This window comes from Simochromis diagramma, unplaced genomic scaffold (assembly GCF_900408965.1).
Source record: "Simochromis diagramma unplaced genomic scaffold, fSimDia1.1 OVJJ01000361.1, whole genome shotgun sequence".
NCBI lineage: Eukaryota > Metazoa > Chordata > Actinopteri > Cichliformes > Cichlidae > Simochromis > Simochromis diagramma.
This window is the reverse complement of record NW_024386860.1, coordinates 7,537,460-7,552,446: the sequence shown is the minus strand read 5'-3', so window position 1 is coordinate 7,552,446 and position 14,987 is coordinate 7,537,460. Positions and strand designations below refer to the sequence as shown.

At 39.5% G+C, this 14,987-nt stretch overlaps 2 protein-coding genes across 10 annotated transcripts in view; both read right to left on the bottom strand.

Annotated features, from left to right (window-relative positions):
• Positions 1–9,773, bottom strand: part of arhgef1b (Rho guanine nucleotide exchange factor (GEF) 1b) — a 40,341-nt gene extending 30,568 nt beyond the window's left edge. For 3 of the 8 annotated variants that reach the window (XM_040030247.1, XM_040030252.1, XM_040030251.1), the window contains exon 1: positions 9,522–9,772. The gene's annotated coding sequence lies outside the window, so the exon portion shown is untranslated. Of the gene's footprint in view, positions 1–9,521 lie in introns of all 8 variants that reach the window. The other 5 variants (XM_040030250.1, XM_040030248.1, XM_040030249.1 and 2 more) reach the window with 3 other exon arrangements.
• A 2,080-nt stretch (positions 9,774–11,853) lies between these two features.
• Positions 11,854–14,987, bottom strand: part of erfl1 (Ets2 repressor factor like 1) — a 49,948-nt gene continuing 46,814 nt past the window's right edge. For both annotated transcript variants that reach the window (XM_040030244.1, XM_040030246.1), the window contains one exon: positions 11,854–14,483. In XM_040030244.1, the coding sequence (XP_039886178.1) occupies positions 13,672–14,483 (812 nt within the window). In that variant the 3' untranslated portion in view covers positions 11,854–13,671. The remainder of the gene's footprint in view (positions 14,484–14,987) is intronic.

Here is a 14,987-nt window from a genome sequence, read left to right as displayed (position 1 = left end):
TTTTCTGAAGATTTGCTTAGACTTGGCTCCAAACTGACGCCACATCAAATAAGACAGCAGTGTGGCTGCATTTTGTTAAATCTACTGTGCAAAAAGTCAAGTTTGGACTTTCCAGTAGTTGTTATATCACAATGCTGCTACCAACAAAAGCCTGACATCTAAAACTGGTAACCTGACTTTCCTGTATTAGGTCTAGTCATCTCTTGTGGTTAACACTTAAGGCCAAATGTGGCCACATAACAAAGGTAGCGGTTCGCTTATCAAAATGTAAAATTGGCCGGATATGAAAAATTATTTAATAAGTTGCACATTCTTCAAATGTACCCACTTATGCAGCACAACCATTTAACTGTTTAAAGAGCAGGCATGGCTTCAGTGGATCAGGATTTTTCTTTTGTTAACTACACACATGTTAAAAAAAAACTCCCAAAAAATGATTATATGTATTACATATATCCTGTTTTAGTGATCTTGGAATCTAAAGCTCTTGAATAACTAAGAAAGCAAGAAACCAAACAAAACAAAAAACAAACTGTGGCTAGAAAGCACCAGTATATAGTTTATACTGACCTTATGGAAGACAGAAGAAGTAAAACCAGTGGTCTGGTAAGGAAGGAGGTGAAGGTGGAGGAGGAGGAGGAGAGGGAGTGTGGAGCAGAAATTAAAAAAAAGAAAGAAAGAAGGGACACACTTCAACAGGAAATTAAGAACAAGGCTGCAACGATGGAAAAACAGAGAAAACAGGCAATGGAAACATAAATGTGAAACACCCTGGAAAGAGTAGCAAGCATGTAAGTACTGAGAAACACTGTTAAGAGCATGGCCCTGCACCTGAAGGCCTACAGAGTATACATCTGCTCTTCAGCAAGTATAAACAAGCACGCACACTAGATTCTTCCAACCTTGACCAAATGGTTTTAGCTGCAGCTGGCAGAGCTGACAGTAAGCTAGCACCTCAGGATAAACAAAACCAAAGGGAACTCTTGACTGTAGAGCATGTGCTGTGTGTTGGGATGTCAAGTCCACACAGATGTTTAGATTAACAACTTAGCCGACAGACGGCTCTATAAAGAAAATAACTCAACAGTTTTAAAGTCTTTCAGCTCATCACCACATTATCTTTGAATGTTTAGCCAGCACAAAATTGATGTGGCAACACATAAAGCCCCGATGTTGTGTTTATACATCTTTATACTTAATAAGCATCCTGTGGTCACAAAAAGGTCACAGTAAGATCCATAGGAATTTGGACACATTCTTTTGTAATTTTGTGTCTGTGCACCATCACAGTTGATTTAAAAATCAAACAGTTAAGATTTGATTGAAGTGCAGACCTTCAGCTTGAATTTTAGGTGTTTAACAAAAGTATCGCATTAACTGTATAGGAATTATACACATTTTTATATATAAGCCCCATTTTTATAGCCTCAAAAGTAATTGGACATCTAACTGACAAGCCATGGCCAGCTGACAAAAGATCTGGAGTTGATTCAACTTGTATTTGGCATCTTTTTACCGAAACTCTCAAAGCGATGTTGATGAAAGTGAGGGAGGCTGTCATTAGGCTGAATAAACAAAATAAACCTATCAGAGAGATAACAAAAACTTGGGGAGTGGCCATATCAACAATCTGGTACATTCTTAAATAGAAGGAATGCACTGGCCAGCTCAGCAACACCAAACAGCATGAAAGACCACAGATGACAACTGAAATGGAGGATCACTAATCCTTTCCCAGCATCTAACCAACTCAAGCCTTGAATTAAAACATAAAGTTTGCATTCCAACCACATCAGGTTCAAACCTATGGACATGATGGCATATAAATCGAACATCCACAAGTATGAAAAAGTGCAGGGCTAAATGCACATGCACTGAAAGGCTATGTGTTGGGCTGGAAGGAAGGAGCAGGGTTTGAGCAGAACACGTGTGAGGTGTAAAATGCCTCAGTGCAGTACAAAGAGAATGTTATTTAATTTGTATGACTCATGGGCATTACTCCTGCAGAGATCAGCTCAAAGGCATAGGAAACAAACATATCTGATTAAAAGTCATATTCTCAGCGATAAGACATTTCAGGATAAGTAGTCCTGATGTGACTGAATGTCACATCATGAATGTTGTGTGAGATAAAAGGGCAACAGAACAGAAGTCTGAGCATTACATGAGGGCAAAGTTATCCTTGAAACCTTGTCACTAGGCAGGGAATGAGCAAAAAACAAAAAAAGGCTACCTGTGACATAATTATGTTGCACAGCAGCGTGCATGCACAGGGGAAGTCGGTGCATCAGTGCATGCGCAATAAGGGAGTGGCTCATCAGCACTGAAGAGGTAAGACTGCCTTTTCTCCTCCTCTGTATTACCACAGCCTTAGTCTACCATTCATTTTTTTCCCCTCTGTGACTTTCATCTCTCTAAGTATATATTACTTTCTTCTCCTTCTCCTCTACCTCTGGCGTTAAACAAAGTGGCCCCTTTTACACTCACTTCTAAAACAGCCAGTGCATTCATAGCTGGTAGACAAGGGTCAATTATGTAATTCAACAACCATTACGTAGTGGCTAAAATAAGATTATGGCCAACAGAGCGGGCAAAGCACAGGCAGATTTTTTTCTTCATTGCTTCACAAGAGCCTACATTGGCCACTGGACTGTTGCAACAGTTTAGTGGCCTTTATCTGCACAAAACCTCTGCAAAGAATCAATGACCTTCTTTTCATATGGTTTTAGTTGAGCAGATTCAGAGGTTTTTAATGATGCTGGACAGAACCCCCCAACCAACTCTCAGCGCAATACTCCTCAGTGTTTGTTAGTTTAAAGAGGTTAACAAGGCATCCCATATAACGAGAGCTACATCCTCCCCTCCATGTCCTCATGCACACATATTCATGAAGCCTTAACAGACGTTTGATTCATTTTCTTGTCGCTCCTCAGAGCTAAAGCATACTTCACTTTCCTACTCTCATAACCCTCAACTCCAAGCCAAAAACGCCCCATCCCCTCTCTCTCGCCTTATCCCCATATAGAGGTCACTGGCTTCATGGAAACAGTTGATAGGCTGAGGCAAATCGACTGGCATGGATTGGCAGCTCACAGTGAACCTCTAGCTTGTCCTAACTGCTTCCATGTGTGTGTGTGTGTGTGTGTGTGTGTGTGTGTGTGTGTGTGTGTGTGTGTGTGTGTGTGTGTGTGTGTGTGTTTGTGTGGAGCAGTAATTGCTAAAAACCAAACACAGACATCTCTGATTAGCATTTTCGGACCAAAACAACTCCCGACTAATTCACAAGTCTGTTGCGTGCATTAGTGTGTCCACTGTAGGTTCGTTTGCTGCTGATTTTAAGACTATACCAAACAAAGCCAGAAATGCCAGGGAACAGGATGAATATTTCTGGAAGGAATTTAGCCTGCCCAGATTCAAAGCTTCTGAGGTTAACATTGCCAAAAAATGCTTGTGTACTTGCACACAGGCGCACCTTGGTTCAGGGTGCTTCAAACATCATTCTCATGGTTGGCAATGCAAGATTTTTCTAAGAACACAGTTATTCAAGTGTGAATTGATATGTCAATATTATTGACAGTTATCAATATAAAAACTTAAAGCAAACACTGACTGACAATACATTTGGGAGGCTATAGCCAGTAGCATTCCAAGTAATGAAATACACATGTTGAGAAATAATATTTCTCAAAGTGTGCCTGCAGTTTAAAAAAAAAAAGAAAAAGAAAAAAATGAAAAGAGTGCAGCAGGACTGCAAATATCCCCACAGGCTTCTTTCATGTCAAAATCCGGTCTCCAAATTAGTTACAAGTCATTCAGCTAGAGATTATGGTTCTTGTGCCTTTTTTAAAGACACAGATGCCAATATTCACTGGCTCCAATTTTGCCAACACAAATATTTTCCTTCTTTCACATATGCACTGTAGCCTTGAACCTTTCTAAACATTACCCAACTAACATTACATGTTAGTTTCCTAGTAAGAAGCTTGTGTGATGTCCAACTGAACCAATGTGAGACTGGCATAGGTAAATTTTCTGGTGAACCGCAATGAGAAAATGGTTGTCTGGTGTGCTATGATCCGCACGACCAATGCCCTTGTCTAAACCAAATGGAAGAATCTGCAGAACTGTGACTGGATATTTAGTGGATTATCTCATGCTGTATGCTACCTCTAAAAAAGTGTAACTTGGGTCATATTTTGATCCGATTCTCTTACTATACAGAGCTCTTACATTAAAAGACTGCTGGCAAAATAACCTTTGAAATACATCAACTCCAACTTTGGAGAAAGGTTTCCATTTTTCACTGCTAGGACTGCAGTTAAAAATGGAAACACTGGATGGAAAAACTGGAGCACAGTATAGAGAGCACCCCCAAAGCGGCCAACCATAGTGAAATAATGCACTTCTTTTTAAATTTTTATAGACCATACATTAAACTGATTATTGAATTATTCATTACTGAAAATTGACCTGTCTCCAAAGATTTTTACCATATCGTAAACACAACCAAAGGAATGAATGATGATGATATCACAATAAATGAAGGAAATTTTAAAAGCTACAAAAAGCAAAAATGTGAATTGTGAAAATACAACCAGATACAATGGTTAGCTAGTCATTGGGAACTAAACCAGCCCCACAGCTCTGTGTTATTAACTAGAGCTGCATGTATAGAGCCACCAATGTATCAGTCGGCCGATGCACTCCAATTATTTTAACTTTTGCTAATCTAGCAGTGTTAATTTTGACAGTTTTTTGTTTTTTTTTTAAATTTAGTTTTAGTCATAACCTTTTGACTAAAACTCATAATTTAGGCATCTAAATTCTTTTATAAATTTAAATTGTAAAAGTTTGTTGTCTTTTTCTGGTGACAGTAGCTCCACTCAGTTTACAAAGCATCATCTTTCCCTTCACATCAGCTGTGAAATTTCTGCTCTTCCTCCCAAGCGTTGACATTTTGCTGCGTTTTCTTGAGAAACCACCACCTCTGCCCCCACCTCCACCTTGTTTGTCGGCAGCATATCAGATGTGTGCATCTAACTTTACTGCACAAAGATATTACTTCTGATTGGATCACTTTCAAACTTGTCCCGCCTTTCTATACAGCCAAATTAGTTTAGTTGCATTTTTATTAGTTGAGGAAAGTGTTGACACATTTCATCATAATTTTTGCCTTTGTGCATTAGTTTTTATTTAGCTATTGTCTTGTCTTGCATTGTCAGGAAAAAAAATGATGAAAACTATTGGTCAATGAAATCAACACAGGTATGTGGATGTTAAAACCCTCATAAATTCAAATTTAAAAAGTAAATAAGAGATGGAAGAAACACCCTTCAGTAATATTATAAGAGTTGATGTTGCATAGTTTGTCCTCAAAAGGGCAACTTCGCTGATGGAAACACAAGTGTTTGGAACACCACAAACACAACAACAACCTGATCCCGGCAGAGTTGGAAAGAGTGTAAAGGAATAAATAAATGTTTATCTTTCATGTGTATGAAAGAAAAAAAAAAAAACATTGGCTGATATAAATTAATATCTCATTCTTTAAATCTCTAAATATCAGTGTCAGTCTCCTGTATCAGTTGGGCTCTGTCATTAACAAAACAACAAATTAATATTTCATTTTTTAAATATTTCCAATTAACATAAACAATGCTATACTATAACACTCCTAATAATAGGAACACTTAGTTGCAATGCTACTACTTTTATCAGGGGCCTATTTTTAAGGTCGATAGATAAAGTTCTAAGAATAAGCTCCATGTATTAGGAGAGGTATCTGAATTATTTTCGGTATGTCACAATAATAATCTTCCAGTGTACCGGTACTTCACAAGGAATGCTTCAAGTTCAGAGCCACATTTCTGTGTGTGAAAACTATCCAACTACCTAGCCAGCATAAAAGACGAATCTCTCATCCTCTCCTCTTGCTTTTTCTGGGGTTTCTCACTTTTTCCCTTTTTAATTTTTCCCTTGAACATGTATGAAGCTGTAAGGCTAAATGTGCACCAAACATCACAGTTAAAAGTAATACATTATGTAGGGTAGACTAGCAGTGGAACAGTGTAATCAAAATATAAATATAGAAGTTGCCATTATTTAAAATGACAATGGAAATGATGACTTATTGTATAACACAGGATGAGCGATTGTTTGTAAAGAGCTGTGTGCTAACACACAGTCAACACACTGTCTCCACACACTTGACTGGAGGACCTTTCACCCCACCAAGCCCCCACCATCTTTCACTCCTCAAGAGTAAACATAAGAGTGGAGTCTGGTCTCGCTTTTTCCACTCTGACCCTCAAATGAAAGAGCTCATTCTCTGCTTCTTCACTCCCTCACCCCCTGTCACATCGGCCTTCCAGCCAGCCCGTCTGACTCACATTTGGACAGATAGATGTAAGTCTTTCCATTTTCTTTCTTTTTCATACGAGACGCTTAAGCTCCTGGAGACAAGGCTGAAATTGCACAAAAAACTCCTATCATCAGTCAGAAAGCTCATAAGGATTCGTGCTGCATTCATTTTGAAATCAAAAGGGCTGCTTCATTTGCAGCGGGACATCACTGCTGCACACATATGACTCATAAGTTGCAAATCCACTTCGAGCACATGCACTGTGAGCAGAACATAAATGACAGCAGAGGGAAGACGGAACTTAACAGGTGAGAAAAAAAAAAACCAGACAAGCCAAGTAAAAACACAGAAGAAGCCCAGAACAGATACATTCTGGTCTATGCTGAAAGCCATAATGACACATGAATAATGTAATACTCAATTAAAGGGGAACTCCCACATGTAGGCCACATAGGCACCATAAATACTCATAGAAACATACTGCTCGCTCTCTATTACGCTCTTTCTTATTTTCTGACACATATGCGCCATTACAATGATGGATGCTCATATTAATCATGAGCATATATGCAAATGATTCAGCGGAGGCAAAAGCTCACAACGTGAGACTGGTCTAAACATTTCCTTTCAGCGAGCACTGATAACCCCTAATAATATGGTCAACCTGTAAGCACTGCAGCCCAACCCACCTACTGTTCAAATCCTTTGTTTGCAAGAGACTGCCAATCAGAAGACAGTCAGAAATAGATAGGTCCTGAAATGTGTTGCTCAGGGGTGGATGTAGAGAGAGAGACTGCACTGAAGCCCAGTACAAGACGACACGACTTTAGTCTGAACTGTGAATCACGCAAAGCTACACAAGCAAAGTCCAAGAATAAAAATATGGTGTTGCAAAGTGCCTCTTTTTTTCTCTTTATGCAAATGCAACAAAAAGGTACACGTACAATTTCACAACCGTGCAAAAACAACAACAACAACAAAAACTATGCAAAGAAGCTACAACATTATATCCATGCAGCCAACAAATCTGTGCTGTTATTGCTGTATGAGAGATCCATGCAAACCAATGCAGAAGTAGTTACAATGACACAATAGTGTTGTGCCTTGATCAGAGGTCATATGTTGTGGTTTCACAAAAACTCACGTCACACGCGCCGAAGAGCATGAGCACCTTCCTGTTCACCATCTCACACAGTTGTTTGGAACTTCACCCCACCTCACCTAGTGAGCTCATTCAGGAGGAATCAGGAGATTTCTGACTCACAGAGAGAATAGCAGCGAGTCCACTCCATCTCTCATTATCTGCTGACTGTTTGTCAGACTATCTTCAGCCAGAGAAGAATACCTGTGCTCCCTTTGAAGTCAGAGCCCAAGTACAGTAAATTATTATTGTGCTAGCAATACACCACCAGGCCCTTAGGACAGCTGCTGGCTGTTCCACTGAAAGTGCATTACCCGTCATTCCAGTTGTTTGGTATCGCTCACATAGGCTAAACAACAACTGAAAATGGCTCACTGTAGCGATATCCTGAGTTTATCTTCCTCCTCACTAAGAAAGAGGGGATGTGGCTGAGTTTATGTAGGTCTAAAACAATAGAGAGTGGAAGAAAGAGAGGGAGAGAGCAGCGCAGCAACTCAGATTAAATAGCCAACACTCCTTTAAAAGGAAGAGAAGGTAGCCTTTGGGCTCCAGACAAGCCTGCACTTGTAAAATGTAGCGAGAGAAAGAGATGACAAGTGCAGTGCACCTCTAGTCTAACAGAGCGTAACAGGAAGTGGCAGAGCCTGCTTCACATGGGGCCTCTGGGGTGCAGCGGCTGACTGGGAACATGTCACAGTCTCTAAAACCGCCAGCTCCAACGCCCTTACCACACAGGCAGAGTGAAATAATGGGCAATAAGCATCATCAAAATTTAGGGTGATTCTAAGGTGGCTTTGACTGAGCTCATGATTGGTGACTTTAAAAAAAAAAGCCTGGATAACAAACTGCCCTGACAACTTGTTTAAAAGCAACCGTTTTTCTTTGAGGACTAATTACTAACTTACAGCTTACTGGCATACACACCCCACACTACCCTAGCATCCTCTGTCTAGGGTAGCATGAGATACTGAAGCTGCACTAGATGCACCACTAGATGTACAGTAATTATAGTTTCCTGTGAGCACAGGAAACTGTTGCCTGTTTTGCACAGGCAATGCACTTGGTGAGAGAAAAAACATCACCACTGGCAATCAATTACATACAGACACTAATTATTGAACTTTGTCTGCATTGAGACCCCCAGTCTATAGGCCGATCTGATAAGTGAGTTATATAGAAACAGGAAGCAAAGGGGGAGGGGGAAAGACTGGGAGGGATAAGACAGATGCTACTTTTCATGTTGTGGGAAAAAAGTGTCGACAAATAAATGAGAGGAAAACAGAGGAATTGATCTGGTAGTGGTTTCCTAAGCCTCTGTAATGTGCTGAGAGTCTTTTTTGTATGTGTGTGTATCCTTGCATCACAGGCTGGATATAATAAAACCATTTATGAGGTAAATACACACAGGTTCACACTGTATAGCTGTAACAACCAGATTACCCATATGATACATTTCATAAAGATACTATTTCAAAGAAGATAAGAAAAAAAATACATAAAAATTCTCAAGGTCACAAGATATAAACTTCCCACTGACTAGCTCAATACAAAACATAACTCCATTTGAGAATATTAAAGTGATTTGTAGTTTGGGCTAAACCGAAACTGAGGACAGTCGTATAAAATTTCGATGGCTTTGCCAAAAAATACACAAAAACAAGTTTGCTACCTTAAGTTTTTTTTCTTTTCTTTTTTCTTTCCCCTGTTACTCCCATGCCTTTGTTAAACAAGTTCACAAAATAAACCTGTGGCTATCCCAGTGCTACTGAAAATGGCCAAAATGTTGAATAAAATCGTCTGCAGCTGGGCTTTGAACGCAGAGAACGAGATGTCGTGCAGTGAGCCGAGCACAGCATTCCTGTATGCGGACGCTATCGTCTGCCGCTCTGGCTGTATGGGGGGGAAAGCCAGCGCCAACAAATAGCCAAAAACCACTTAAACTATAGCAATGAAACCCGTAAAAGTCCAAAAGCGTGATAATGTTCACAAGCATGTGAACATTATGAATGGTGTACTTACCCGTAAATACAGAGAAAACGACAGGCGAGACGTCTAAGAGGTTTCCTGTTCGAAGTTGCCGTGTGTCAGTGGGAAGAAAAAAAAATAACATTGTACGCGGAAGTACACATAAAAAAAAACTGAGTGATTAACCGCGAGGGGGGGAAGTTACAGTGTACCGCTTCAAAATTATCGAGTACGCAATAAATAAAAGTGGCAATATTATAACTTTTTGTCAATTTACGTGTGTTTTAAGGTTTGAATGTTATATAAAAACGTAACAGTAATCCCTACAAACGGCTTGTTTCCGCACTGTGTTACACAGTAACCTGTCCCCATTAAGAGCCTACTCTCTGCAACACAAGAGAATTTTATTAGCACGGTGTTTATGGACCCTTTATATTTGTGTAAACACGAATTCGCTTACTACCATTTAGAAATATCTAGACGAGATACCCAAAAAGTGTTATTATCACAATACAAAATGAAACCCTTCCTCTGTCTATTGTTTACTTAGCCAGTCCGCTACTTACATGAAACCTGTTAAACCCATTCGTCTTCAGTTTTCTTTTATAATTAATGTTGCAGCAAAAACAAAACAGTTTTTTCTTTCTAAAAATGTGTATTATGTTCTGAACAAAGACCGACAGTGTAAAGCATAAATTATTGATATGTAGGATGGTGTCAATCTCTGTATCTGCTTAGAAAAAAATTATCTTCACTACTGCGAAGCTAAGAAATCAGAAATGTCTGAAGGAACTATGTCTGCGGGAAATTAAGTATTAATATGAATTATTTATATTTTACAGACTTGAACTCTCAAAAAACTTTTCTCCCTGGTTTTCTCGATGCTTCACTTATTTTCCAGCCTTCTGGCGCCGCACTGTGGAGAAATATGAGAACGACCAGGTAACAAATCTACACCTAACGATATATATATATGTGTGTGTGTGTGTGTATTGACTGACTGAATGAATATTTAAGTATTTATTTTTGCTCTACATTGAGATTTTTTGACCCTGAGATAAAAAAAAAGGGCAAACGTTCCAAATACATCTAACAATAAAGATTTAGAAGATTTGTTTTTTTTTTCTTACATTAAGGCAACGGTTTCTTGTAACATGAGTAAAGTGTTTACATATACAAATATAATGTCTGATTAATATGCACTGTGTTACATAAATTAAAAAAAATGTAGCAAAATAAACCCTTAAATGTGTATTTGGGAATTTTTTGTGTCACTAGTCTGAAAGAACACATTGTAGATGCAAATAATGTCTCCAAATTGACCACTAAATCATTAATACATGTCTTTACCTGTACTGTGTCAGCTTATAAATTCTCTTTGACCTTTAAATCTTTTTCCAGGTTGACAAACTTCTTTGAAAATTAATTTAATCTCTCCCTGGATTAACGTAGAAAAGTACTGAGGCCTAAGCGCTTGGTGACAAATGATGTACACATGACGTGGATGCCACATATACATTAAATGATCTGAACTTTAATGATGATGTTACTATTTTCTGTTGCACACCTTTCTAAAAGACTCACCCTCTATGTCTGCAGCCCCACTCCTTGTGTATTTGTCAAACAAATTTAGTTACAGTTGATAATGACCATTACAAATGTTTTGTCTAGTGAGTACCAGTGATCATCACAAGCACAGTGACGTTTCTTGTTTGATAGTGAGGTGTTTTTTCTTTAAAATATTTTTCACATGCTGACTGAGCTTAAGTGCGAGTAATAAATTCCTCTCTGTAATACTAAGAGGTTCATTGAAAGTGCCTCAGTATGATTTGTGCTATTACGCAATGCTTTATAAATTCCCCTTTTTTTTGTAGATGGCAAACAAACATTTTAAACTTTTTACATTCCCTGAATAGAATATGTTTCCTATCATTAAGTGGCATATATAAAACATCCTAACAATCATCTTAAAACATTAAAATATACATCAAAATGGTGATAACAACTTCTGCATGTGTAATTGTAATGTCTCATTTGTCTGCATCTTGCCAGCTTGTAAATGCCAATCTAAAACAAAAGCAGGTAAACAATTAGTTAAACACAACAGAAAGTAACAGAAAGTTTGGGCAGAGATCTCTAAATGTAAACAAGATTTAATTATTTATAGGAAAAGAAAAGTTCAAATTAAATTGGCATGGTGTGCAATTACTGTGCTTTTTCAGTTTAAGAGACACTTTTCACGGACTTTTCACCAATGCATAAAAAAATCAAATCATTATTGGTGTCAATATAATATAATATAATATAATATAATATAATATAATATAATATTTCTTTTCACTGACTACCTGAATTCCACAGATTGTGTCAGAATTGTGATGTATGAAGCACCCGTATTTTTTAAATCTTTTCAACAACACAGTCAACAGTCCGCTATCCAGAATAATATTTATTGCTTTTGAAGATATTACTCTTTTTCTTCTTTTTGCACTTTCCATTTTTCCTCTTTACAGTAAAACAAAGAAAGATGACAGGTAAAACCACTGCACTGTCATTTCTGGATGTGTACACACATACACACACACACACACGAGGAAATAGTATTTACAGCTGTTAGTGTTCTTCCTGTGGAGGTGACTGGAGGCCTTTCCTGGAGCAACTCAACAAACATAGAGTTTTACATTAACTTTACAATAGAGCTTTCACAAATAATCGGTATACTGCCACTGTTTGACAAACCATCGGCATAAAGGCTATGAAACTGTACAATATGATTCACTGTTCACTCCACGCTGAGAAACAGGGCTGTAGAAAGGATGTTGGTCATAAGATCTGGGGAGAGGAAAGGTACAGTTTTTTTGTAAGTATTCCCTCCCACCACTGTTTAGTGTCCTCAAGCAAAACAAATTGCTCTGCTGCTGGCATGGACAAAAAGAATCGATTGAAAAATAATCAAAACAGATTTTGGGGGGAGGATTTAAAGAAGAAAATGCAAAGACCAATATTATTCACATTAGATTAATTACAGTACAGGAACATTGGGTGAATGCTAACTAGAAAAATAAGTCTGCCGGCATGTTTTTGAACCCAAAGGGTTTGTACACTGGGCATCTGGCAAGAACAAAATGACCAAAGGGCACAATTAACTGGGGTTGAGGAAATCAGAGACAAATCCCAACGTGAGCTCTGTCCTCAACATTAAAAAAAAGTCTTCAGAGTGCAGATCTTCTGCCATTAATAATTTCAATTTTGATACACCTAAGCTTATAATTTTCCAACATGTTTAAATACTGAATAAAATCACAACAATACAGCTAAATCTTATCATAGTGAATTATAATTAAATGTCATGTACACCATATTAAAATATATACAGAAATATTCATACAAATTCTAGATTGGTCCAGCTCCCTCCTGCTCTCTTTTTCTTTCCTGTTAGAAAATGTGCACCAAGACAAAGTAAATACGCACAGACTGTCACAGTTAGCACTATTGAACAGATGGATTGTTAACATTTAAATTAACCCACAATAAACAATATATATATTTTAAAAAACAGTGCAAAATGAACTCAGGGCAGTAGCTTCACTCACACACTTGCAGTTCTTTGAAAACGACATTGAGTGAAAGGACCACTAGGTGGCAGTATTTGACCATGTCTTAAAAGCCACAGTAATTATTTATAGTCTAAATCTGTAGAATTACAGGACAAATCTGTAAAATTGGATCGATCTGAGCATCATTTGTTGTTCTGTTAGTTTAGGGATGTTGTTTGTTAATGTTTGTCAAGGCAGGAATTGCTGTGTTGTAATTTCCCACCTCGATGCCTTCTTTCGTAGCTCAGCTGCAGACAGCAAATTGTAGACTAGTGCTGGCAATGCATAAAGCAAATCTACAAACCATTTGGTGCGAGAGATCAAAATAAAAAGGACGAGACAGCCGACACTCTAAAAACTGTACACCCCATATATTCTAAGATGGATGAATCAGTAGTGTAATGGACTGCTGGCAAGCTCAAAACTTGCACAGCAAACAGGAAAACTGCAGTTTTAGAAGTAAAAGAAGTTAACTGCCATTCCTGGAAAAGGGCTGGAAAAGATCTGATGATTTAAAGTGGAAAATTCATCTCAGAGAAACAAAAGGAGAGAAAAAGAGAGTTATCAGACCATAGACTGGCAAGATGGTGGACACATCAGAAAATGTCTTAGCTGTGTATCAGTTTGAGAGTCTCTGTCTCCCTGTGTCTTTCATGCAGAGCCATGGAAGGTGAGAGTGACCTAGGCAGGGATGGGGGAGGAGGAGTAATGGGCATCAGGCTCTTGAGTGGATGTGGGGACACTGGTGGAGGAAGAGAGGAGATGGGAGGCAACACGCTTCCTTTCTTCCCATCTAACACAAGCTGTGATCGGTTCGCATGGCTGGATTCCTTCCGAATGCCAAATTCATGCTCGTTTTCATTGTCCGAGCTGCAGTCGCTCAGATCTGTTATCTCCAGGTCTGAGTCTGACTCTGGGTCCTGCTTCACCCCTCCTCTTCTCTCTGTGGGGCTCTGCTGGTCTGTCCCAGTCCCAGCTCCTAAGCTGACCGCTCCCAGGCCCAAGGTCAACCCGAGACCCGGAGGATTGGGCTCCACCCTTTCTCCCAGTGTCGCCCCGCTGCCAATGTCTGTCCGACCCATCGACAGGCTGCCCTGGTACGGCGGCAGGCAGAGTCTGGCCGGCTGACCACCCGCTGTGCCATTTGTCCCGCCAGTTTGCCCCGCTGCTCCCCTCTCACCCCCACCTGCCTCTCCAGGCGGGAGCAGGGAGGAGAAGGGGTGAGGCAGCTGTGAAAGGCTGCTCTGCAAGGGGTTGGGGTAAAACTGGGAGGGGTAGAGGGAGCCAGGGGGCAGTTTGGGGCAGTTGTTGAGAGAGAAGGCCCCTGGGAGGTAGGGGTTGAAGCCCCAGGGGTAGTCAAAGGGTGGGTTGCGAGGGTACGGGCCCAGCAGGGACGGGGGTTTTGAATAGCACGGTGCACCTAGGACAGAGAAAATCCAGAGATGGAGGTTAGCTCTCAGAAGGGGCAAAGGTTTCCTGACATACAACATCCAAGAATGTTCACTAATTATAGTCAGTAGTATTAGCAATTCTAATCAGGAGCCACAGGGGCTAATTCTGGCACGGCTGCTTTCAACACAAAACCTGATGGTTCATTTATGCATGCCGGTACTGTGTAGTACACCCACTTCACACCGCTGCAAACCAGATGTGAACACAAAGATTCTCCACTGCAGTGAAAAACAATTAAGAAGAGTTCCCGTCTTCCAAACGGCTTATCATTTCCTTGTATATTTAAAAGAAAAGAAATATGTGAAGTGACTCTGCTTCTGTTTTGATTGCGCATCATTGCGGTGAAACCAGTCACACTGTTGAAAATTCTCACTGAGAAATAATGTCGACATTTGTCCCCGCAATGCTCTGACATGTCATGATATCATTTCAAATTAAGCAAAAAACACTTATGGTGCAGCAAATTGCGTTG